General features: G+C 43.2%; 1 protein-coding gene across 1 annotated transcript in view; it reads right to left on the reverse strand.

Annotated features, from left to right (window-relative positions):
• The window catches only part of TRIM24 (tripartite motif containing 24), a 467,748-nt gene that overhangs the window by 45,098 nt on the left and 395,518 nt on the right, over positions 1-27,132 (reverse strand). Inside the window, exon 5 of the mRNA XM_053719682.1 lies at positions 20,811-20,985. Within this exon, the coding sequence (XP_053575657.1) occupies positions 20,811-20,985 (175 nt within the window). The remainder of the gene's footprint in view (positions 1-20,810; positions 20,986-27,132) is intronic.

A 27,132-nucleotide genomic window follows, 5' to 3' on the forward strand; every position in this document is an offset into this window, starting at 1 on the left:
TCACCTGACCTGAACCCCATAGAGAATCTATGAGGCATTGCCAAGAGAAAGATGAGAGACATGAGACCAAACAATGCAGGAGACTGCTATTGAAGCATCCTGGTCTTCCATAACACCTCAGCAGTGCCACAGGCTGATAGCTTCCATGCCACACCGCATTGAGGCAGTAATTGCTGCAAAAGGGGCCCAAACCAAGTACATACAGTATGCATGCTTATACTTTTCAGGTCCGATATTGTTCTATGTACAATCCTTGTTTTATTGATTGCATGTAATATTCTAATTTTCTGAGATTGTGGATTTGGCGTTTTCATGAGCTGTAAGCCATAATCATCACAATTATGACAAATCACGGCTTGAACTGTCTTGCTTTGCATGTAATGAGTCTATCTCATATTAGTTTCACCTTTTAAGTTGCATTAGTGAAATAAATGAACTTTTGCATGATATTCAAATTTTTCGAGTTTCACCTGTACATGTGAGGTATAGCAATTCTCAGTGCACCAGCATTTTAAATGGTGATTAGACAGCGCGCCCTCGAACCGCTTTTCAAAAGAAGACCTGGTCAGAAGAGCCTGGAGAGGAAACTATGTAAGTGTAACTTTGGGGGATAAAATCTCTTAAATCTTGATTTTTCAAACTGTTGCTAAGATAATGTTACATAATTCTGCACTATGTGCAGAATTGTGTAACTTTTTAAAAGTTTACTGTCCCTTTAACAACAGGAGGCTGCAGCCAAAATGCAAGTACCTGTGCCCTAACTGCAACAACTTTGTAGTTTCATGCAAATCTGGCTTCCATTAGTAGTGGGATTTCATATTCAATAAAAAGTAGGGTACTTGTTGAATTATACCTGTAGTATCTTTGGTTTTTATTGCATTCCTGTTAAAAGTGGAGCAATAAAATGGATAGCAGATTACTAAAGGAGTAAGCCAAACTTGTAAAAAAAAAAAATTTATGCTTACCTGATAAATTTATTTCTCTTGTGGTGTATCCAGTCCACGGATCATCCATTACTTGTGGGATATTCTCCTTCCCAACAGGAAGCTGCAAGAGGATCACTCACAGCAGAGCTGTCTATATAGCTCCTCCCCTAAGTGCCACTACCAGTCATTCGACTGAAGACAAGCAAGAGAAAGGAGAAACTATATGGTGCAGTGGTGACTGTAGTTTAAAAATAAAAAACACCTGCCTTAAAATGACAGGGCGGGCCGTGGACTGGATACACCACAAGAGAAATAAATTTATCAGGTAAGCATAAATTTTGTTTTCTCTTGTAAGGTGTATCCAGTCCACGGATCATCCATTACTTGTGGGATACCAATACCAAAGCTATAGGACACGGATGAAGGGAGGGACAATGCAGGCGCTTAAACGGAAGGCACCACTGCCTGCAAGACCTTTCTCCCAAAAACAGCCTCCGAAGAAGCAAAAGTATCAAATTTATAGAACTTTGAAAAAGTATGAAGCGAAGACCAAGTCGCCGCCTTACAAATCTGTTCAACAGAAGCCTCATTTTTAAAAGCCCATGTGGAAGCTACCGCTCTAGTAGAATGAGCTGTAATCCTTTCAGGAGGCTGCTGGCCAGCAGTCTCATAAGCTAAGCGTATTATACTCCTTAGCCAAAAAGAAAGAGAGGTTGCCGAAGCCTTTTGGCCTCTCCTCTGTCCAGAGTAGAAAACAAACAATGCAGATGTTTGACGAAAATCTTTAGTAGCTTGTAAATAAAACTTTAAAGCACGAACCACGTCAAGATTGTGTAAAAGACGTTCCTTCTTTGAAGTAGGATTAGGACACAGTGACGGTACAACAATCTCCTGATTGATTTTTTTTTTTTTTTTGATTTTTAAGACATTTAATAGCTCAATTAATACAATTATTGTATATATAATACTATATATATCATTATAGCAGCATAACAGTACTGTATGTGAGAGACTAGCAAAGTCATTAAACAAACTTAATGTTTCCTTTTCCAAAGCCTATGTACTATTACTCAGATGGTGATTGATAATGCACATATAATACAGCTCTGATATGTGATCTAGATTATCAGGTCAGTGAACCTAACGGAACTCAAAGAACATGCTTGTAAAATACAGTTAATGGCAAATTTTTTACAAGAACTTGAGCTATAGTAACTCTAGTCACTGTGTACTTTTAGTTGTTCCTAATCTACTGTACAAGAGTTAACACAGCTAACATAGAATTAGACAGAAAATAGAATGACAGAAATAAGCCTCCTCTGCAAAAGTTATGGGGAGCTATGACCATCCCCAGACTAAAAAGGTGAAATGACGTAGTTCTAAGGGGAATTTTTACATACTGAGAAGGGATGAATTATGCAGATTTTACTTTAAAACCAAGACTGATATTGTAACGTTAAATAATGAAGTCCCCCACATATCAGGCGTAATTGCCATCATTAGGGTACAGTAGCTATAAAGAGAAAGTCAAATCCAAGGAGTGGATTCCCATTTAGGAGTGTAAGTGTGACAGTTAGTGGCAAGGTATAGTTTGTTTCCCAGTTATACATACTGATGGGGTCTTTGCATTTTTGGAAACATATCCTATATCAGCCCTGTAGCAATATCAGCCAATGCCCATTTTCCAATGACTCTGTCTGCACATGTGGCTCCAGGCTAAACGGCTCTCATTAGCTGTAATCCGGATGATAGGCCTCATAGCTGAAAGCCACACAGGCCTTACCCAAGTACTGAACAGCACTAAGAGTGTCAACCCATGTGCGGAAAGACTAGGTCCCAATGTCCATCCGTCTACCGAAGCCTTTGCCCCAGTAGGTGAGTGACGGAGCTGAGTTTGCTTCAGTATGTAGTCATTAGCTGGGCTGCATGTTCTGCTTGTGTCAGTTTCTCCTGTCAGAATAAAGTTACCAATTTGCCCCATGTGGTCAGCGCCATCCCTCTTGTCAGCCCTATCGACCATGTCCTTACTTATAGCAGTGGCGTCCTTATATATCTCGATCCGCTCAGATAGATGCAAGGCTCCCAATCCTTGTATTGGCGTGCCGTTGGAGAGGGTAGGAAGCCGTCGCTGGGGCCCCAGGGCGTAGCAGCCTCCCTCTGTCACCGGAGCAGGGACTATCTGTAGGCAATCATCGGCGTTGTCAACCACAGGTTTAGTAAATGCAGTTTGTATCTGTATTATCAATTCGGCTTGTAAAGTATCAAAGAGGCTACTGAGCTTAGCCACAAGGCAAACAGCCGACTCCATGTTGGTACAGGTAATCGCTCGTATATGCCTCAGAATTTTATGGGCCGCAAAAAAGTATCTGGGTGATGTTATAGTCAGTGCGTGTCTCACTCTTTAATATAGCCACTACCTACATATATTTGTGTTAGTTTCATATGCTGCGTTTCAATTAATCGAGACAGCTCAAACGGCTGTTACTCCTGACATATCAGGACTCTGGGAGGGTAAATGAGGAGCCAGGTCTGTTATTAGGCCTCCGCTGCGGTCCCCATCTATTCCGGTCTGCTTAGCTGGAATTCAAAGTCAAACACACACAGATCCTTTCTTTGAATATTAATCTGCAGATCAACTGTAATTTAGGACTTGAATGCTTTGCTTGGGAAACAATAGTCAGCGGATACATCAGCTTCCGAATTCAGCTAAAGTTAAAAGCAGCCATCTTGGTCGGTGTTCGGACCCGCCCCCCCTCCTGATTGATATTTTTATTAGATACCACCTTAGGTAGAAAACCAGGTTTGGTACGTAACACTACCTTATCTGCATGAAAAATGGGAATCACATTGCAAAGCAGATAACTTTGAAACTCTTCGAGCCGAGGAGATAGCTACTAAAAACAGAACCTTCCAAGATAAGAGCTTAATATCTATGGAATGCAAAGGTTCAAACGGAACCCCTTGAAGAACCATAAGAACTAAATTTAAACTCCAAGGCGGAGCAACAGGTTTAAACGCAGGCTTGATTCTGACTAAAGCCTGACAAAACGCCTGCACGTCTGGAACCTCAGCCAGACGTTTGTGCAAAAGGACAGAGCAGAAATCTGTCCCTTTAAGGAACTAGCTGACAAACCCTTCTCCAATCCTTCTTGGAGAAAAGATAATATCCTAGGAATCCTGACCTTACTCCATGAGTAACCCTTGGATTCACACCAATGAAGATATTTACACCATATCTTATGATAGATTTTCCTGGTGACAGGCTTTCACGCCTGTATTAAGGTATCAGTGACCGACTCGGAGAAACCACGCTTTGATAAAATCAAGCGTTCAATCTCCAAGAAGTCAGCCGCAGAAAAATTAGATTTGGATGGTTTAAAGGACCCTGAAGTAGAAGGTCCTGTCTCAGAGGCAGAGTCCATGGTGGAAAGGATGACATGTCCACCAGATCTGCATACCAAGTCCTGCGTGGCCACGCAGGTGCTATCAAAATTACCGATGCTCTCTCCTGCTTGATCTTGGCAATCAGACGAGGGAGCAGAGGAAACGGTGGAAACACATAAGCAAGGTTGAAGGACCAAGGCGCTGCTAGAGCATCTATCAGCGCTGCCTTGGGATCCCTGGACCTGGATCCGTAACAAGGAAGCTTGGCGTTCTGGCGAGACGCCATGAGATCCAGTTCTGGTTTGCCCCAACGTTGAATCAACTGTGCAAACACCTCCGGATGGAGCTCCCACTCCCCCGGATGAAAAGTCTGTCGACTTAGAAAATCTAGTTTTTAAGTTCTCTACTCCTGGGATATGGATAGCCGATAGATGGCAAGAGTGAATCTCTGCCCATCAAATTATCTTTGAAACCTCCAACATCGCTAGGGAACTCCTTGTTCCCCCTTGATGGTTGATGTAAGCTACAGTCGTGATGTTGTCCGACTGAAATCTGATGAACCTCACTGCCGCTAGCTGAGGCCAAGCCTGAAGAGCATTGAATATCGCTCTTAGTTCCAGAATGTTTATTGGAAGGAGTGCCTCCTCCTGAGTCAACGACCCCTGAGCCTTCAGAGAGTTCCAGACTGCACCCCAGACCAGAAGGCTGGCATCTGTTGTTACTATTGTCCAATCTGGCCTGCGGAAGGTCATACCTTTGGACAGATGGACCCGAGATAGCCACCAGAGAAGAGAATTCCTGGTCTCTTGATCCAGATTTAGTAGAGGGGACAAATCTGTGTAATCCCCATTTCACTGACTGAGCATGCAGAGTTGCAGCGGTCTGAGATGTAGGCGGGCAAACGGAACTATGTCCATTGCCGCTACCATTAAGCCGATTACTTCCATACACTGAGCCACCGAAGGGCGAGAAGTAGAATAAAGAACACAGCAGGAATTTAGAAGTTTTAACAACCTGTCCTCTGTCAGGTAAATCCTCATTTCTACAGAATCTATCAGAGTTCCCAGGAAGGAAACTCTTGTGAGAGGGGATAGAGAACTCTTTTTTTCGTTCACTTTCCACCCATGAGACCTCAGGAATGCCAGAACAATGTCCGTATCGGACTTGGCAATTTGGAAATTCGACGCCTGTATCAGAATGTCGTCTAAGTAAGGGGCTACTGCTATGCCCCGCGGCCTTAGGACCGCCAGAAGTGACCCCAGAACCTTCGTAAAGATTCTTGGTGCCGTAGCTAACCCAAAGGGGAAGAGCCACAAACTGGTAATGGCTGTCTAGGAAGGCGAACCTGAGAAACCGATGATGATCTTTGTGTATCGGAATGTGAAGATAAGCATCCTTTAAGTCCACGGTAGTCATGTATTGACCCTCCTGGATCATAGGTAGGATGGTTCGAATAGTCTCCATCTTGAAAGATGGGACCCTGAGAAATTTGTTTAGGATCTTGAGATCTAAGATTGGTCTGAAGGTTCCCCCTTTCTTGGGAACCACAAAGAGATTTGAATATAAGCCTTGCCCTTGTTCCTCCTTTGGAACTGGGTGGATCACTCCCATAACTAGGAGGTCTTGAACACAATGTAAGAATGCCTCTCTCTTTATCTGGTCTGCAGATAATTGTGAGAGGTGAAATCTTCCTTTTGGGGAAGAAGCTTTGAAGTCCAGAAGATATCCCTGGGACACAATTTCCAACGCCCAGGGATCCTGGACATCTCTTGCCCAAGCCTGGGCGAAGGGAGAAAGTCTGCCCCCTACTAGATCCGTTACCGGATCGGGGGCTGATTTTTCATGCTGTCTTAGAGGCAGCAGCAGGCTTCTTGGCCTGCTTACCTTTGTTCCAGGCCTGGTTAGGTCTCCAGACCGGCTTGGACTGGGCAAAATTTCCCTCTTGTTTTGTATTAGAGGAAGTTGATGCCGCGTTCGTCTTAAAGTTTCGAAAGGCACGAAAATTAGTTTGTTTGGTCCTTAATTTATTAGACCTATCCTGAGGAAGGGCATGACCTTTTTCTCCAGTAATATCAGAAATGATCTCCTTCAATCCAGGCCCGAATAGGGTCTGCCCCTTGAAGGGAATGTTGAGAAGCTTAGACTTTGAAGTAACGTCAGCTGACCAGGATTTAAGCCATAGCGCCCTATGCGCCTGAATAGCAAAACCTGAGTTCTTAGCCGTTAGTTTGGTTAAATGAATAACGGCGTCAGAAACAAATGAATTGGCTAGCTTAAGCGCTTTAAGCTTGTCAAGTATATCATCCAATGGGGTTTCTACCTGTAAGGCCTCTTCCAGAGACTCAAACCAGAAGGCCGCAGCAGCAGTGACCGGGGCAATGCATGCAAGAGGCTGGAGAATAAAACCTTGTTGAATAAACATTTTCTTAAGGTAACCCTCTAACTTTTATCCATTGTATCTAGGAAAGCACAACTGTCCTCGACGGGGATAGTTGTACGCTTAGCTAGGGTAGAAACTGCTCCCTCCACCTTAGGGACCGTTTGCCATAAGTCCCGTGTAGCGGCATCTATTGGAAACATTTTCTTAAAAATAGGAGGGGGAGAGAACGGTACACCTGGTCTATCCCATTCCTTAGTAATAATTTCTGAAAACCTTTTAGGTATTGGAAAAACATCAGTGTTAACAGGCACTGCATAGTATTTATCTAATCTACACAATTTCTCTGGCACTATAATGGTGTCACTGTCATCCAGAGTAGCTAAAACCTCCCTGAGCAACACGCGGAGGTGTTCAAGCTTAAATTTAAATGTAGACATATCAGAATCAGGTTGAAGCATCTTCCGAGTCAGAAAAATCACCCACAGAAAGAAGCTCTCCTGCCTCAGCTTCTGCATATTGTGAGGGGATATCAGACATAGCTACTAAAGCGTCAGAGTGCTCTGTATTTTTTCTAGTCCCAGAGCTGTCTCGCTTTCCTTGTAACCCTGGTAGTTTGGACAATACCTCTGTAAGGGTATGATCCATAACTGCCGCCATGTCTTGTAAAGTAAACGCCATGGGCACGCTAGATATACTTGGCGCCTCTTGAGCGGGAGTCCCTTGAGCGGGAGTCAAAGGTTCTGACACGTGGGGCGAGTTAGTCGGCATAACTTCCCCCTTGTCAGTTTCCTCTGGTGATAAATCTGTTAAAGACAGAATTTGATCTTTATAACAAAGTAAAATCAGTACATTTGGTACACATTCTAAGAGGTGGTTCCACAATGGCTTCTAAACATAATGAACAAGGAGTTTCCTCTATGTCAGACATGTTTAAACAGACTAGCAATGAGACCAGCAAGCTTGGAAAACACTTTGATAAATGTAAACAAGCAAAAAATAAAAACTGTACTGTGCCTTTAAGAGAAACAAATTTTGTCAGAAATTGAAAAACAGTGATAAAAAGCAGTAAATCTTACGAAATTTTTACAGTGTGTATAATAGACTAACAGCATTGCACCCACTTGCAAATGGATGATTAACACCTTAGTTTCAAAACCGGATCAAAAAAACGATAAACGTTTTTCAACAGTCACAACAAACTGCCACAGCTCTGCTGTGGCCCTACCTGCCCATATAACGATTTTGAAAGGCACAAAAACCCCTCAGAGAGGTCCCAAGTGTTCAGGAGACTCCTTCAGGGAAACTGGATGTCTCAAGCTGCAAAATCTAATGCGCATTTAGGCGTGAAAATAGGCCCCTCCCACCCTGTATTCACAGTGAGAGGGCCTAACAAAACTAACCCTAGGCAAAATCTAGCCAGCCATGTGGAAAAAACTGGGCCCCAATAAAGTTTTATCACCAATATGTATAAAAAAACGTTTAAAACACTTCCAGCAAACGTTTTATTTTTCAGCAATGTGAGAAAGTAATAAGAATATTACCTTTTACAGCAAGCATGATACAAGTCGTTATTAAATCACTGTAATCAGGCTTATCTTAAATAACTCCGGTATTAACAGCATTTTCTAGCATATTCTTTCTCTAGAAAAATTTAAACTGCACATACCTCATAGCAGGAGACCCTGCACGCCATTCCCCCAGCTGAAGTTACCTCTCTCTTCAGTTATGTGTGAGAACAGCAATGGATCTTAGTTACAACCTGCTAAGATCATCAAAGACCACAGGCAGACTCTTCTTCTATTTTCTGCCTGAGGCTAAAATAGTACAACTCCGGTACCATTTGAAAATAAACTTTTGATTGAAGATAAACTAAATAAACACCACATCTCTCTAGCTACTTCCTTTTTTGTCGAGAGCTGCAAGAGAATGACTGGTAGTGGCAGTTAGGGGAGGAGCTATATAGACAGCTCTGCTGTGGGTGATCCTCTTGCAGCTTCCTGTTGGGAAGGAGAATATCCCACAAGTAATGGATGATCCGTGGACTGGATACACCTTACAAGAGAAATACATATAAATCAAATTGTATACCATAAAGCTATAACAGGAAATATTAAAGTACCTGTAAATACAGTTGATTTGCATAATCAACAAATGCAGGATAAAAAGGAAATTTATTTTTACCTGATAAAGTTAGTTATTTTACGATACGATGAGTCCACGGATTTCATCCTTACTTATGGGATATCACCTCCTGGTCAGCAGGAGGAGGCAAAGAGCACCACAGCACAGCTGTATATATAGCTCCTCCCTTCCCTCCCACTCCAGTCATTCGACCGAAGTTAGGAGGAGAAAGGAAAAGCCAAGGTGCAGAGGTGACTGAAGTTTAGCAAAAATTAAAGACCTGTCTTACAAAAACAGGGTGGGCCGTGGACTCATCGTATCGTAAAAGAAATAAATCAGGTAAGAATACATTTTCTTTTCTTTTACAAGATACGATGAGTCCACGGATTTCATCCTTACTTATGGGATACAATACCAAAGCTATAGTACACGGATGAAAGGGAGGGACAAGACAGGGAACCTAAACGGAAGGCGCCATTGCTAGAAGAACTTTTCTCCCAAAAACAGCCTCAGACGAGGCCAAAGTATCAAATTCATAAATTTGGAGAAAAAAAAAATGTGCAAAGACGATCAAGTTGCAGCCTTGCAATCCGTTCAACAGAAGCATCATGCTTGAACGCCCATGAGGAAGCCACAGCTCTAGCGGAATGAGCCGTAATTCGTGCAGGAGGCTGCTGACCAGCAGTCTCAAATGCAAAAAGGATGATACTCTTCATCCAAAAAGAAAAAGAGGGAGCCGTAGCTTTCTGACCCCCACGCTTCCCAGAAAAACCAAGAAACAGGGAAGACGATTGACGAAAATCCATAGTTGTCTGCAAGAAAAACTTCAAAACACGGGCCACGTCCAATTTATGTAACAGACATGCCCACCAGAGCAGCGTACCAAGTCCTGCTAGACCACGCAGGAGCGATGAGAATCACCGAAGCCCTCTCCTTTTTGGCTCGAGCAATTACCCGGGGATGGAGAGCAAACGGAGGAAACACAAAGGTTAGGTTGAACGACCAAGGCACTGCCAAAGCATCTATCAGTTCGGCTTGGAGTTCCCTGAACCTGGACCCGTATCTCGGAAGCTTGGAATTCTGACGAAAAGCTATAAGAACCAATTCTGGCCTGCCCCATCTGGGAATCAAATTGGCAAAGACCTCCTGACGAAAAGTCTGTCTGCTCAGAAAATCCGCTTCCCAGTTTTCCACTCCTGGGATGTGGATTGCCAAACGATAAGAGTGAGCCTCCGCCTACTGAATTATGTTGGCAACTTCTGTCATCGCTAAGTAACTCCTTGTTCCTCCCTGATGATTGATGTAAGTTACAGTCGGAATGCTGTCCGACTGGAATCTGATGAACTTGGCCGAAACCAACTGAGGCCAAGCCTGAAGTGCATTGAATATTGCGCTCAATTTTAGGAAATAGACGGGAGTAGAGACTCCGATCGAGTCCATACACCCTGAGCCCTCAGGAAGTTCCAGACTGCTCCCCATCCTATGAGACTGGCGTCCATTGTCACCATCTCCCATGAGGGTCTTTGTAAGTACATCCCCTGGGACAGATGATCAATCGACAATCCCATGTCTCCTGATCTAGAGCTATTTGAGCAGACAAATTCGCATAATCTTCATTCCACTGACTGAGCAAGCTCAGTTGCAGAGGTCTGAGATGAAAACGAGCAAACAGAATGATGTCCATTGCCGCTACCATCAATCCAATTGCCTCCATGCACTGAACACTGACGGCCAAAGACTGGACTGAATGGATCGGCATGTAATCATCCGTCAGAAAGATTTTCATGGACAGAGAATCGAACAGCGTTCCCAAGAAATTAACCCTTGTCTGCGGAACCAGCTAACTCTGTTCCAGATTTACCTTCCACCTGTGGGTTCACAGGAAGGATAGAACGGTCGGTATGAGACTTTGTTAGCTGATAAGACGCCTGGATCAGAAAATCGTCCAGATAAGGCGCCACTGCAATGCCCCGCGGTCAGAGAATCGCCAGCAGAGACCCCAGAACCTTCATGAGAATTCTGGGAGCCGTGGCCCGACTGAAGGAAGAGCCACGAACTGAAAATGTTTGGCCAGAAAGGCAAACCTCAGGAACTTGCGATGATCTTCGTGGATAGGAACATGAAGATATGCATCCTTTAGATCCACGGAGGTTATAAATTGACCCTCCTGGATCAATGGAAGAATGGTACGAATAGATTTAATCTTGCTTAAACACTTGAGATCTAAGAAGGGACTAAAAGTTCCCTCCTTTTGGGAACTACAAACAGATTCAAATAAAACCCCTTTCCCTGTGTCTGAACCGGAACGGGACAAAGTACTCCCATGGAGGATTGGTCTCTTACACAGCGTAAGAACGCCTCACTCTTTATCTTCTACAGACAATCGAGAAGAAGAAACCTTCCTCTGGGGAAAAATCTGACTCCCAGCTTGTATCCCTGAGACCCTATTAATACTTAGGGATCCTAAACATTCCTTATCCAAGCCTGGAGGAAGAAAGACAGTCTGCCCCCCACTATATCCAATCCTGGATCGGGGGCCAAGCACTCAGGAGCAGCAGCAGGATGCTCCAACAAAAACTCGACTGGTCTCCAGGAAAATTTGGCTTGCTAATAGATACCTTCCTGTTTAGAGGAAAAAGGGGAGGTCCCCTTAAATATCGAAGGCACGAAAAATACTCTGTCCCCTCAGATCGGATTTCTTGTCCTGAGGGAGGGAATGACTCCCATGATGTCAGAAGTAATCCCTTATAGGGAAAAGTTAAAAACTGAGATGTAGAGAACACATCCGCAGACCAAGAAGTCAAGCATAAGACTCTGCGTACTAAGACGGAAAATCCCGAACTCTTAGCCGCCATTTAGTAACCTGCCAGAAAATCTATAACTGAAACAGCTAAGATAAAAAAAATTAATTCCATTTATTTTTAGAAAGAATCGTCAAATTGCTTGTTGTAAAATACATCTTGAAGCACCTGAGACTTTAACAACCAGCAGCCCAAGGAGAATATGAACCCTGGACCTTCTGCTTGCCAAGGTCAGTGAGCTAGCCACTAAGCCACAACAGAGTATCTTAAAGGAACTCTGTAGTTGTGTGTGTCTGTTACATCCTAATGTCACCAAGGATGAATGCACACCAAGAAACATCAGTAATGCCCTAATAAAAATGACCCTTACTATCACTTTTACTGTAAACTACTGAGGCCATGTACAGTAATAGTATAAAAGCAAATGAAATGTGCGAGCAATAGTGCATAACGAAGTCACCATTCAGAAATGTACATGCAAATCTGTGCTCTTGCCAATCTAAGATGTATGGCGAGGCGTCAGTAAGAGGGCACCCATCGTGGGACACTTGGCTAAAAAGAGTTACTGACTCATTTATGCCATGTCATTTTAAATAAACTGCAAAGGTACTAGAGGCTAGAATGGTATTAAATATGTGCAAGTGTTAAGATGCTGCTTAAAGCATCTAATACTGAAAGGAGTCGTCTTAAAATATTGGGGACAGAACAAACTGAGGATGATCCATATAGAATCAAGAGATAACACAATAAAATGTGTAGGACAGGTGCTAAAAACAAATGTACTGCTTTATGCAACTGGTAATATCAGAAAAATCAGTTAAACCTTTCACGGTTTCCTTGTCCCAATTACATTACTCAGGAAAAACCATCTATGAACGTTTCCATTATTGGACACTGACAATAGCACTGTCTAAATATTGCGTGCTTGCGACGTCTCTCTGCCTATTTACATGACAGAGAAAGTGTCCCATGCACACAAAGACTCCCCAAGCGGCGCGAAAGACCTCACGGCTGTATGTATGCAAAACATAGCCTAGGAGGCATCCGGAAGACCGTGTGAGAAACTAGCCCAACAGCGCGCACACACTGGCGCGTAGCGAAGCTCCGCCCCTTCCGCGGGCGTATTGAGCTCAATCTGTAAAGAAAAAATGGAGCCGCCGGGAGACTAATACTTAGTCGAAAGGCGCGCAGACAATGGCGCAAAACAAAGCTCCGCCCATCGTGGGCGTGTCGAGCTCAATCTCCCATGCGGACCAACAATGTGTTTACCAAAATGGAGCCGTCGGGAGAACGAAAGTAAAACACAAGCAGCCCACGTACAGCTTCAATAAACTGATAGGCATAAATCTCCCTGCCAATTGCCCTTGTGAATGTATTCACTCAAACTAATAAGGCAATCTCCCTTTCGGCATATAATTCAAACATAAGCCAGAATGATAAAGGGTACCGGTAGGGAACGGAACATGGAACGATCCAGTATATCTTAGTAAAACAGGATAACACATTCTGACATTTCCGAAATCTATTGTCTAAACAATTCATCCTGCCTGTCGGCTTCTAATTCCCAATAGAAAGCGAAAGCAACAGAGAGCATTGTGCATAAAAATCCTATACACCGGTGAGGTGTTATATAGGATAACCCTCCCTGTCGGCTGTGAGACTAGAGGTAAGCCGCTGGGAGACATACAGAGACATGTCGTTTTCAGAACTGCCTGAGAAAACCCATTCCCAGTCCAGGGGTATATCAACACATAGAATTACAGTCCCTGGTACACATTAGGTAACGACCTGTAGGGAGCCCTTGCAGAAACAGTTCATTACCCCAGACATTTGGAAGTAATACATTATAGTGCCTGATGACATGATACATGACAACCCCACACTATGTAAACTAGAAAACAGAATTTATGCTTACCTGATAAATTACTTTCTCCAACGGTGTGTCCGGTCCACGGCGTCATCCTTACTTGTGGGATATTCTCTTCCCCAACAGGAAATGGCAAAGAGTCCCAGCAAAGCTGGCCATATAGTCCCTCCTAGGCTCCGCCCACCCCAGTCATTCGACCGACGGACAGGAGGAAATATATATAGGAGAAACCATATGGTACCGTGGTGACTGTAGTTAGAGAAAATAATTCATCAGACCTGATTAAAAAACCAGGGCGGGCCGTGGACCGGACACACCGTTGGAGAAAGTAATTTATCAGGTAAGCATAAATTCTGTTTTCTCCAACATTGGTGTGTCCGGTCCACGGCGTCATCCTTACTTGTGGGAACCAATACCAAAGCTTTAGGACACGGATGAAGGGAGGGAGCAAATCAGGTCACCTAAACGGAAGGCACCACGGCTTGCAAAACCTTTCTCCCAAAAATAGCCTCCGAAGAAGCAAAAGTATCAAATTTGTAAAATTTGGCAAAAGTGTGCAGTGAAGACCAAGTCGCTGCCTTACATATCTGGTCAACAGAAGCCTCGTTCTTGAAGGCCCATGTGGAAGCCACAGCCCTAGTGGAGTGAGCTGTGATTCTTTCAGGAGGCTGCCGTCCGGCAGTCTCATAAGCCAATCGGATGATGCTCTTAAGCCAAAAGGAAAGAGGTAGAAGTCGCTTTTTGACCTCTCCTTTTACCAGAATAAACAACAAACAAGGAAGATGTTTGTCTGAAATCTTCAGTAGCCTCTAAATAGAATTTTAGAGCACGGACTACGTCCAAATTGTGTAACAAACGTTCCTTCTTTGAAACTGGATTCGGACACAAAGAAGGTACAACTATCTCCTGGTTAATATTTTTGTTAGAAACAACTTTAGGAAGAAAACCAGGCTTAGTACGCAAAACCACCTTATCTGCATGGAACACCAGATAGGGCGGAGAACACTGCAGAGCAGATAACTCTGAAACTCTTCTAGCAGAAGAAATAGCAACCAAAAACAAAACTTTCCAAGATAGTAACTTAATAGCTATGGAATGTAAAGGTTCAAACGGAACCCCTTGAAGAACTGAAAGAACTAGATTTAGACTCCAGGGAGGAGTCAAAGGTCTGTAAACAGGCTTGATCCTAACCAGAGCCTGAACAAATGCTTGAACATCTGGCACAGCTGCCAGTCTTTTGTGCAGTAAAACAGATAAAGCAGAGATCTGTCCCTTTAGAGAACTTGCAGATAATCCTTTCTCCAAACCTTCTTGTAGAAAGGATAGAATCTTAGGAATTTTTATCTTGTTCCATGGAAATCCTTTGGATTCACACCAACAGATATATTTTTTCCATATTTTATGGTAAATTTTTCTAGTTACAGGCTTTCTAGCCTGAATCAGAGTATCTATTACAGAATCTGAAAACCCACGCTTTGATAAAATCAAGCGTTCAATCTCCAAGCCGTCAGTTGGAGGGAAACCAGATTCGGATGTTCGAATGGACCCTGAACAAGAAGGTCCTGTCTCAAAGGTAGCTTCCATGGTGGAACCGATGACATATTCACCAGGTCTGCATACCAAGTCCTGCGTGGCCACGCAGGAGCTATCAAGATCACCGAGGCCCTCTCCTGATTGATCCTGGCTACCAGCCTGGGAATGAGAGGAAACGGTGGGAATACATAAGCTAGGTTGAAGGTCCAAGGTGCTACTAGTGCATCCACTAGGGTCGCCTTGGGATCTCTGGATCTGGACCCGTAGCAAGGAACCTTGAAGTTCTGACGAGACGCCATCAGATCCATGTCTGGAATGCCCCATAATTGAGTTATTTGGGCAAAGATTTCCGGATGGAGTTCCCACTCCCCCGGATGGAATGTCTGACGACTCAGAAAATCCGCTTCCCAATTTTCCACTCCTGGGATGTGGATCGCAGACAAGTGGCAGGAGTGATCCTCCGCCCATTGAATTATTTTGGACACTTCTTTCATCGCCAGGGAACTCCTTGTTCCCCCCTGATGATTGATATATGCAACGGTCGTCATGTTGTCTGATTGGAACCTTATGAATTTGGCCTTTGCTAGTTGAGGCCAAGCTCTGAGAGCATTGAATATCGCTCTCAGTTCCAGAATGTTTATCGGGAGAAAAGACTCTTCCCGAGACCATAGACCCTGAGCTTTCAGGGATTCCCAGACCGCGCCCCAGCCCACTAGACTGGCGTCGGTCGTGACAATGACCCACTCTGGTCTGCGGAAGCTCATTCCCTGGGACAGATTGTCCAGGGTCAGCCACCAACGGAGTGAATCTCTGGTCTTTTAATCTACTTGAATCATCGGAGACAAGTCTGTATAATCCCCATTCCACTGTTTGAGCATGCACAGTTGTAATGGTCTTAGATGAATTCGTGCAAAAGGAACTATGTCCATTGTTGCAACCATCAATCCTATTACTTCCATGCACTGCGCTATGGAAGGAAGAGGAACAGAATGAAGTACTTGACAAGAGCTTAGAAGTTTTGATTTTCTGACCTCTGTCAGAAAAATCCTCATTTCTAAGGAATCTATTATTGTTCCCAAGAAGGGAACTCTTGTTGACGGGGACAGAGAACTTTTTTCTTTGTTCACCTTCCATCCGTGAGATCTGAGAAAGGCTAGGACGATGTCCGTATGATCCTTTGCTTTGACAGGGACGACGCTTGTATTAGGATGTCGTCCAAGTAAGGTACTACTGCAATGCCCCTTGGTCTTAGAATCGCTAGAAGGGACCCTAGTACCTTTGTGAAAATCCTTGGAGCAGTGGCTAATCCGAATGGAAGTGCCACAAACTGGTAATGCTTGTCCAGAAAAGCGAACCTTAGGAACTGATGATGTTCCTTGTGGATAGGAATATGTAGGTACGCATCCTTTAAATCCACGGTAGTCATAAATTGACTTTCCTGGATGGTGGGTAGGATCGTTCGAATAGTTTCCATTTTGAACGATGGTACCCTGAGAAATTTGTTTAGGATCTTCAAATCCAAAATTGGTCTGAATGTTCCCTCTTTTTTGGGAACTACGAACAGATTGGAATAAAATCCCATTCCTTGTTCTCTTATTGGAACTGGATGTATTACTCCCATCTTTAACAGGTCTTCTACACAATGTAAGAATGCCGGTCTCTTTATTTGGTTTGAGGATAAGTGAGACCTGTGGAACCTTCCCCTTGGGGGTAGTTCCTTGAATTCCAGGAGATAACCTTGAGAAACTATTTCTAGCGCCCAAGGATCCTGAACATCTCTTGCCCAAGCCTGAGCAAAGAGAGAGAGTCTGCCCCCCACTAGATCCGGTCCCGGATCGGGGGCTATCCCTTCATGCTGTTTTGGTAGCAGTGGTAGGCTTCTTGGCCTGCTTACCCTTGTTCCAGCCTTGCATTGGTTTCCAGGCTGGTTTGGGCTGTGAGGCATTACCCTCTTGCTTAGAGGATGCAGAATTAGAGGCTGATCCGTTTCTGCGAAAGGGACGAAAATTAGGCTTATTTTTAGCCTTAAAAGACCTATCCTGTGGGAGGGCGTGGCCCTTTCCCCCAGTGATGTCTGAAATAATCTCTTTCAATTCTGGTCCAAATAATGTTTTACCTTTGAAAGGGATGTTAAGCAATTTTGTCTTGGAAGACACATCCGCTGACCAAGACTTTAGCCAAAGCGCTCTGCGCGCCACGATAGCAAACCCTGAATTTTTCGCCGCTAATCTAGCTAATTGCAAAGCGGCATCTAAAACAAAAGAGTTAGCCAATTTAAGTGCGTGAACTCTGTCCATAACCTCCTCATATGGAGTTTCTCTACTGAGCGACTTTTCTAGTTCCTCGAACCAGAAACACGCTGCCGTAGTGACAGGAACAATGCATGAAATTGGTTGTAGAAGGTAACCTTGCTGTACAAAAATCTTTTTAAGCAAACCTAATTTTTTATCCATAGGATCTTTAAAAGCACAACTATCTTCGATAGGAATAGTAGTGCGTTTGTTTAGAGTAGAAACCGCCCCCTCGACCTTGGGGACTGTCTGCCATAAGTCCTTTCTGGGGTCGACTATAGGAAATAATTTCTTAAATATAGGGGGGGAACAAAAGGTATGCCGGGCTTTTCCCACTCTTTATTTACTATGTCCGCCACCCGCTTGGGTATAGGAAAAGCGTTGGGGGGCACCGGAACCTCTAGGAACTTGTCCATCTTACATAATTTCTCTGGAATGACCAAATTGTCACAATCATCCAGAGTAGATAACACCTCCTTAAGCAGTGCGCGGAGAAGTTCTAATTTAAATTTAAAAGTCACAACATCAGGTTCAGCTTGATGAGAAATTTTTTCTGAATCTGAGATTTCTCCATCAGACAAAACCTCCCTCATGGCCCCTTGAGATTGGTGTGAGGGTATGTCAGAACAATTATCATCAGCGCCCTCTTGCTCTTCAGTGTTTAAAACAGAGCAATCGTGCTTTCTCTGATAAATAGGCATTTTGGATAAAAGATTTGCTATAGAGTTATCCATTACAGCCGTTAATTGTTGCATGGTAATAAGTATTGGCGCACTAGATGTACTAGGGGCCTCCTGTGTGGGCAAAACTGGTGTAGACACAGTAGGGGATGATGTAGTATCATGTTTACTCCCCTCATTTGAGGAATCATCTTGGGCAATATCATTATCTGTGGCATTACTGTCCTTATTTTGTTTGGACGCTATGGCACAATTATCACATAAATTTAAATGGGGAGACACATTGGCTTTCATACATATAGAACATAGCTTATCTGAAGGTACAGACATGTTAAACAGGTTTAAACTTGTCAACAAAGCACAAAAAACGTTTTAAAATAAAACCGTTACTGTCTCTTTAAATTTCAAACTGAAAACAGTTTATTACTGAATATGTGAAAAAGTATGAAGGAATTGTTCAAAATTACCAAAATTTCACCACAGTGTCTTAAAGCATTAAAAGTATTGCACACCAAATTTCAGAGCTTTAACCCTTAAAATAACGGAACCGGAGCCGTTTTTAAATTTAACCCCTATACAGTCCCAGCTATAGTCTTTGCTGAGACCCAACCAAGCCCAGAGGGGAATACGATACCAAATGACGCCTTCTAGAAGCTTTTTTAGTGATTCTTAGATCCTCACACATGCATCTGCATGCCCTGCTCTCCAAAAACAACTGCGCAGTAATGGCGCGAAAATGAGGCTCAGTCTATAACTAGAAAGGCCCCCTGACTAAAAAAGGTGTCCAACACAGTGCCTGCCGTTTTTTAAACGTTCCCCAAGATTATAATGCCAATTGTTAGCTAGAATCTGAATAATATGCCCCAATAAAGCAATCAAATTAGCCCATAAAAATGTCTACCAGTTTTTTAGCCCTTTATTCTTATATGTTTAACTAAGAAAATGGCTTACCGGTCCCCATGAGGGGAAATGACAGCCTTCCAGCATTACTCAGTCTTGTTAGAAATATGGCTAGTCATACCTTTAAGCAGAAAAAGTCTGCTGTTTCCCCCAACTGAAGTTACTTCATCTCAACAGTCCTGTGTGGAAACATCAATCGATTTTAGTTACTGTCTGCTAAAATCATCTTCCTCTTACAAACAGAAATCTTCATCCTTTTCCGTTTCAGAGTAAATAGTACATACCAGCACTATTTTAAAATAACAAACACTTGATAGAAGAATAAAAACTACATTAAATCACCAAAACACTCTTAACCATCTCCGTGGAGATGTTGCCTGTGCAACGGCAAAGAGAATGACTGGGGTGGGCGGAGCCTAGGAGGGACTATATGGCCAGCTTTGCTGGGACTCTTTGCCATTTCCTGTTGGGGAAGAGAATATCCCACAAGTAAGGATGACGCCGTGGACCGGACACACCAATGTTGGAGAAAAGCCCTTACAGAGAGCCTATGATTCCCCACAATTTAAAGTACAGCCATTTCTGAGGTAGCATGGCCCAGAAAAATAAAGACTGCACTTACCTCTATGCTGAGCGACAGCATGAGACGTCCACATGATCAAGAGGTCTTCTCCCTCCTGCAGCTCTGTGGACACAGAAAGGGCCTTATTTACCATTTCATAAGACCATCAAACCAGAAGGGCAGCAAAAGTATGGGAGGCGCAGTGAGGGTAAAACCCCACCAGTTCCCATTGCTTGAAAGCCACCTGTAGCTCTACTCTAGAGGCTGACAAGGAATACAGCTACACCCTGTAGTAAAATAGCACACTTTGGCACCATTTTAAAAATAATAAACTCTTGATTGAAGAATCTAAACTAACACCTCACTTTATCTCTTCCTATCACTAACACAGGCAAAGAGAATGACTGAGTGGGAGGGAAGGGAGGAGCTATATATACAGCTTTGCTGTGGTGCTCTTTGCCTCCTCCTGCTGACCAGGAGTTGATATCCCATAAGTATGAAATCCATGGACTCATCGTATCTTGTAAAAGAAAAGACAAATTTCAAAGAAATGTAAATTTCCACTCCTCCTGTATCATGTGGCAGCCATCAGCCAATCACAAATGCATATACGTATATTCTGTGAATTCTTGCACATGCTCAGTAGGAGCTGGTGACTCAAAAAGTGTAAATATAAAAAGACTGCACATTTTGTTAATGGAAGTAAAATGGAAAGTCGTTTAAAATGGCTGTCCTATCTGAATCGTGAAAGTTTAATTTTGACTTGAGTGTCCCTTTAAAGCTCTCTTTAGTAATAACTTTAAAACTGTATATATCTAGCGCATATGTTTTTTTGAAAAACAATGCTGTATGATGCCACCTAATCTGACACCAATAATGTACTTAGTGCATATACTAATCTTAATTTCCAGTAGTGAAAGTTGCCTTTTTGCCAGCGATTGTGGACAAATAATCCAAAACTCCAGCGAAACGAAGTGAACTTTATTGCAAGTGTGGGGGATTCCCAAGAAACACCAACGTCTCGGGTTGACAATTAACCCTTATTCATGCTAATTGTCAACCCAAAACGTTGCTGTTTCTTGGGGATCCTCACACTTGCAATGAAGTCCACTTTGTTTCGCTGGCGTTTTGGTTAATTTGTTATTACTGTTATTATTGCGTGGTGCTGTATTCTTTTCAGCATTTTTACAAGTGATTGTGGCCAGACAGGTTACCTGTTTGATAAATGGGGATCTATAACTTATTTTCAGCATACAAACCATTGCAAAAAAACTCTATACTGTCTGGAATACAAATAATTTCAAACTACATAACTTGTCAGTATCTTAATCAACAACATATTTTAGGTACAAAACTTATCCTTACATTACGAGGCTGTTGTGCTCCACGCCTAGAGGCTTGCTTCACAACTACTACCGGAAACTCAAGAGGATCATTGTCAGTATTGTTCTCTGTTTTAATCCTGATTGGCTCCAACCGGACCACAGGGACTTTGTGTGTGGAATCAGCACCTCCTGCTGGCTTATTGGAAGAACCAGTGCTGGTAAGAAGAAAGGTTGCAAATGAATGAAAACATTCTAAGAAATACAAAAACAGAATTTATACTTACTAATAAATGTATTTCCTTCGGGCTGATGAGTCCATAGCTTCATAACATGTGGGAATAAATTTTCGTATACAGAAGGTGTCTTATGCACAGGTGATCTGAGGAAAAACTTGAATAAGTCACCTTCTGTATAACAAAAAATATTTCCCACATGTTATGAAGCTATGGACTCATCAGCTGAGAAGGAAAAAGAGGCAAAGCAGAAGTTAAGGGACATTGTAGAATAGAGGAGATAAAAATAACAGCCAAATAAAGCTGCTGTGCCCACCACATTTACAGCATTTAATCTGGCACTGCCTCCAATCAATGCCTATAACAGACAGTTACCAAGCCATCATCAGTGGATGGAAATAAACACTGTAGAGTAAGCAGTTATACATGGCTGTTAATATGGTGCACAATACCTATGAACGAACTGAATGGCAAATGCCTCAATTTCCCCATCTACAGAAAACTAGAAATTAAAATCACACTTTCCAAAAATTTCTAGATCTTGGCTCTTGTCCCTACATAGCATTCAACGATTATCTTTGCTAATTGGTGGCTACATTCAGCAAGCACTACCCACGTGCTGAACCAAAAATGGTCCGGCTCCTAAGATTACATTCCTGCTTTACAAATAAATTACTTGTGGGAAATACAAAACCTGGCCACCAGGAGGCGGCAAAGACACCCCAGCCAAAGGCTTAAATACCTCCCTCACTCCCCTCAGGGTTTAAAAGGTGCCAGAAGAAAAACAAAAGAAATTTAGGTCCACCCAAAGGATAACCGGGTGGGAGCCGTGGACACTCCTCGTAACGATGGAAATGAAATTATCAGGTAAGCATAATTTAGTTTTTTCTTCTAATACGAGGAGAGTCCACGGCTTCATTCATTTTACTTGTGGGAAACAAATACCCAAGCTCTAGAGGACACTGAATGAAAAACGGGAGGGTAAAAAGGAGGCGGACCCTATTCTGAAGGCACCACAGCCTGCAAAACCTCTCCCCAAAAAGCTGCTTCAGCCGAAGCAAAAACATCAAAGGTGAAAAACTTTGTAAAAGTATGTAAGGAGGACCAGGTAGCCGCCTTACAGATCTGCTCCATAGAGGCCTCATTCTTGAAGGCCCAAGAAGTAGCCACAGCTCTAACTCATAACAAGCGAATAGACGATTACCACTCAATCTGCTTCCTATGGGAAGAATACCTTAACTCTATACCCTACGCACCCACAACCAGCACCCTTCCATTTCTCCCAAACCCAAAGCCGCCTATCTCATCCCAACAACAGACTTGAAGCTGCAACTCATTCTCTTAAACCGGTCAGGTGGTCACCTTCGTAGCCCAACAAGCAAAACACACATACCTTTTCTCTGCAACAACTACTTTTTGTTTCACGTTAAGTTTCACCACTCATTCATATAATATCTTATGCATAACTGTACGTACAGTGATCTGCAAACCCATAACCAAGCTCTGTTAGCAACCTACTGTATATAACCTATGCAAAGGAGAAACGGTCAGTTTAATGTTTGTAAGATAATATGAAACTCTCTTTAATTTTCATTGTATGTATCGTTTATACATTTCTCAATAAAGCCTTTTGGGAAAAAAAAAAAAAAGCAACAGCTGTAGTTGAGTGAGCCGTAATGCTCTGAGGCCTATGACCCGCTGTCTCTCAAGCCAAACGAGTCATGCTCCTCAGCCAAAAGGATAGGGAAATAGAAGCCATCTGCCCCTTGCGCTTCCCAGAATAAACAACAAAGCAGAAGTTTGTCTGAAATCCTTTGTAGTCTGAATATAGAATTTCAAGGCTCGAACCACAACCAAGTTATGAAGTAACCACTCTTTCAAAGGTGGTTTAGGACACAAAGAAGGAACCGCAATCTCCTGATTAATGTTGCGATCAGACACAACCTAGGGAGAAATCCCAGTCCAGTGCGAAGGACAGCCTTATCTGCATGGAAAACCAGATAAGGGGGCTCACATTGCAAGGCCGCTAATTCAGACACTCTGCGTGCTGAAGCAATGGCCAGTAGAAAAAGGACCTTCCAAGACAGAGACTTAATGTCAAGAGAATGCATAGGCTCGAACAGAGGCCCCTGCAAAAACTTCAAAAACAAATTCAAACTCCAAGGAGGAGCAGAATGTCTAAATACAGGCCTGATCCTGGACAGAGCCTGAACAAAAGACAGAATGTCTAAACACAGGCCTGATCCTGGACAGAGCCTGAACAAAAGACTGAATATCATGAAGCTCAGCTAGCTTCTTGTGTAACAGCACAGATAGAGCCGAAGTCTGTCCTCTTAAAGGGACACTGTACCCAAAATATTTCTTTCGTGATTCAGATTGAGCATGAAATTTTAAGCAACTTTCTAATTTATTCCTATTATCAATTTTTCTTTGTTCTCTTGCTATCATTATTTGAAAAAGAAGGCATCTAAGATTTTTTTTGGTTTCAGTACTCTGGACAGCACTTTTTTTATTGGTGGATGAATTTATCCACCAATCAGCAAGGACAACCCAGGTTGTTCACCAAAAATGGGCCGGCATTTAAACTTACATTCTTGAATTTCAAATAAAGATACCAAGAGAATGAAGACAATTTGATAATAGGAGTAAATTAGAAAGTTGCTTAAAATTTCATGCTCAATCTGAATCACGAAAGAAAATTTTTGGGTACAGTGTCCCTTTAAGGAACTGGCGGCAAGTCACTTCTCCAGACCGTCCTGGAGGAAGGAAAGAATTCTGGATACCTTGACCTTATGCCAGGAATATCCACGAGATTCACACCAGAGTAAGTAGGTCCTCCACACCTTATGATAGATGCAACGGGTAACTGGGTTTCTGGCTTGAATGAGAGTATCAATCACCCTCTCAGAAAAACCTCTTCGGTCTCTGCCCACTTCAGGATCCGAGATACTTCCCTCATGGCTAGGGAGCTTCTCGTTCCCCCTGGTAGTTGATGTAAGCCACCGAGGTAATGTTGTGCGACTGGAATCCGATGAACTTGGACGACCCCAGGCGGGGCCAAGCATCCAGAGCGTTAAAGATCGCCCGAAGTTCCAGGATACCGATTGGGAGAAGAGACTCCTTCCGAATCCACCTGCCCTGTGCCTTCCTAGCACCCCAAACCGCTCCCCAACCTGAGAAACTTACGTCCATAGTCACAATCTTCCAAGATGGTCTGAGGAAGGATGTCCCCTGGGACAGCTGTTCTGGACAGAGCCACCAAGACAGACTCCCTCGACCCGTTGTCGAGAGAGATCAGTTGGGACAGGTCCGAATGATCGCCGTTAGGCTGCCTTAGCATGCACAGCTGAAGAGGCCAGAGATGAAATCTGGCAAAAGGAATGACATCTATAGTGGATAGCATGAGCCCAATCACCTCCATGCATCGGGCTACTGATGGCTTGAGGATTGAAGGGCAAGACAGCTGGAAACAATCTTGCAACGTCTCTTGTCTGTTAAGAATATCTTCATGGCAATGGAGTTTATTATCGTGCCCAGGAACTCCACTCTGGTACTGGGAACCACAGAACTCTTTCCTGAGTTTACCTTCCATCCATGAGATTGCAGGAGGAGAAGAATTCTCAAATGGTCCTCTGCCAGCTGATAGGACGGAGCCTGAACCAGAATGTCGTGTAGATAAGGAGCCACTGCTATCCCTCTGGATCTCGCCACCGTGAGCAGAGCTCCCAGAACCTTTGTGAAGGTTCTTGGAGCAGTAGCCAGCCCAAAGGGAAGAGCTACAAACTGGAAGTGCTGATCCAGAAAGGCAAACCTTAAGAACCTGAAGTGATCCTTTTGGATTGGCACATGAAGGTAAGCGTCCTTCATTTCTATCAGTCATAAACTGACCCTTTTGAACTAGGGGTAGTATAGACCTTATTGTTTCCATTTTGAACGATGGAACCGACAAACTTGTTTAAAGGGACAGTCAACACCAGAATTTTTGTTGTTTAAAAAGAAAGATAATCCCTTTATTACCCATTCCCCAGTGTTGCATATCCAACAGTTATAATAATACACGTTTTACCTCTGTAATTATCTTGTATCTAAGCCTCTGCTGACTGCCCCCTTATTTCAGTTCTTTTGACAGACATGCAGTTTAGCCAATCAGTGCTTACTCCTAGGTCACTTTACGTGCATGAGCTCAATGTTATCTTTATGAAGCATGTGAACTAATGCCCTCTAGTGGTCAAAATGTATTCAGATTAGAGGCAGTCTTCAAGGTCTAAGAAATTAGCATATGAACCTTCTAGGTTTAGCTATCAACTAAGAATACCAAGAGAACAAAGCAAAATTGGTGATAAAAGTAAATTGGGAAGTTGTTTAAAATTGCATGCCCTATTTAAATCATGAAAGGTTTTTTTGGACTTGACTGTCCCTTTAAAGGGACAGTCAACACCAGAATTTTTGTTGTTTTAAAAGATAGATAATCCCTTAATTACCAATTCCCCAGTTTTGCATAACCAACAGAGTTATAATTATACACACCTCTGTAATTACCTTGTATCTAAGCCTCAGCAGACTGCACCCTTATTTCAGTTCTTTTGACAGACTTGCATTTTAGCCAGTTAGAGCTGTCTCCATGGTAAATTCACGTGCATGAGCTCAATGTTATCTATATGAAACACGTGAACTAATGCCCTCTAGTGGTGAAAATGCATTTAGATTAGAGGCGGCCTTCAAGGTCTAAGAAATTAGCATATGAACCTCCTAGGTTTAGTTTTCAACTAGGAACACCAAGAGAACAAAGCAAAATTGGTGATAAAAGTAAATTGGAAAGTTGTTTAAAATGACATGCCCTATTTGAAACATGAAAGTTTTTTTTTGGACTTGACTGTCCCTTTAAGTACTTGAGGTCTAGAATTGGGTGAAAAGTGCCCTTCTTTGGGACTACAAAAAGGTTTGAATAGTACCCTAGACCCCTTTCTGCTAGAGTTACCGGTACAATTACTCCTAGAGGAGATCCCGGCACTCACTCTAGAAAAGCATTCCTCTTTTCTGGATTTGACGAGAGATTTCACAAGAGGAATCTGCCCCTGGGAGGATGAGTTTTGAAACCTATCCTGTAACCCTGGGCAACTTCCAGAACCCAAGGATCCTGTACGTCTCTCAACCAAGCCTGCACCCTACGGGATCCAGTGACGGATCGGGGGCCGCCTCTTCATGCAGATTTGGTTTTGGCAGGCTTCTTGCTCTGCTTGGCCTTATTCCAAGACAGTGTTTCCAAGATCCCTTGGACTGCTCGGGCTTCGCGGCAGGTTGCGGTCGTTGGGACTTGTCCGAACGAAAAGTACGAAAACTAGGACACTAAGGTTTACTCTTCTTATTCTGCGGTAGAAAGGCACCATTGCCTCCCGTGAATATGATTGAGTCCAGGCATGGACCAAAAAGAATCTTTCCCTTAAATGGAAGAGAAAGCAATCTAGATTTGGACGTCATGTCAGCAGACCACGACTTCAACCACACGGCCCTCCGGGCCAGAACAGAAAGGCCTGATGTCTTGGCATTCAAGCGACTAATCTGCATATTAGTATCACAAATAAACGAATTAGCAACCCTCAGGGCCTTAATTCATTCATGAATTTAATTGAGGGGAGTCTCCACCTCGATCATCTGACAGTCTCGCACCAATAGGTAACAGTTCCCGCCACCGCAGCAACCGCAGCTGCAGGTTGAAAAACGAACCCCGTGTGCTGAAACTTTTTTCTTAACAGGGTCTCTAATTTCTTATCCATCGGTTCCTTAAACGATGAAATATCCTCAAGCGGAATAGTGGTGCCTTTAGCGAGCGTGGAGAGAGCTCCATCCACCTTAGGGACAGATCCCAATAATTCAAGCTGAGCTGAGACAATCCAAGTCTCTTCCATTCATTCTTGATAATATTCACCATCTTTACAGGAACCGGGAAAGTCTGGGGCACTACGCTGTCCTCAAACTTTATCCAGCTTAGGAATAGAAGGTTCCTCCGGTACCTTTGGTTGCGGAACCTCTAGAGTCGCTAACACCTCTTTCAACAAAAAGCGTAGGTTCTACATCCTAAACCTAAAGTCTGGAGGCCGCGGTTTCTGACCCAGAGAGAGAGGCCTCTGA

This window comes from Bombina bombina, chromosome 6, assembly GCF_027579735.1.
Source record: "Bombina bombina isolate aBomBom1 chromosome 6, aBomBom1.pri, whole genome shotgun sequence".
Lineage (NCBI taxonomy): Eukaryota > Metazoa > Chordata > Amphibia > Anura > Bombinatoridae > Bombina > Bombina bombina.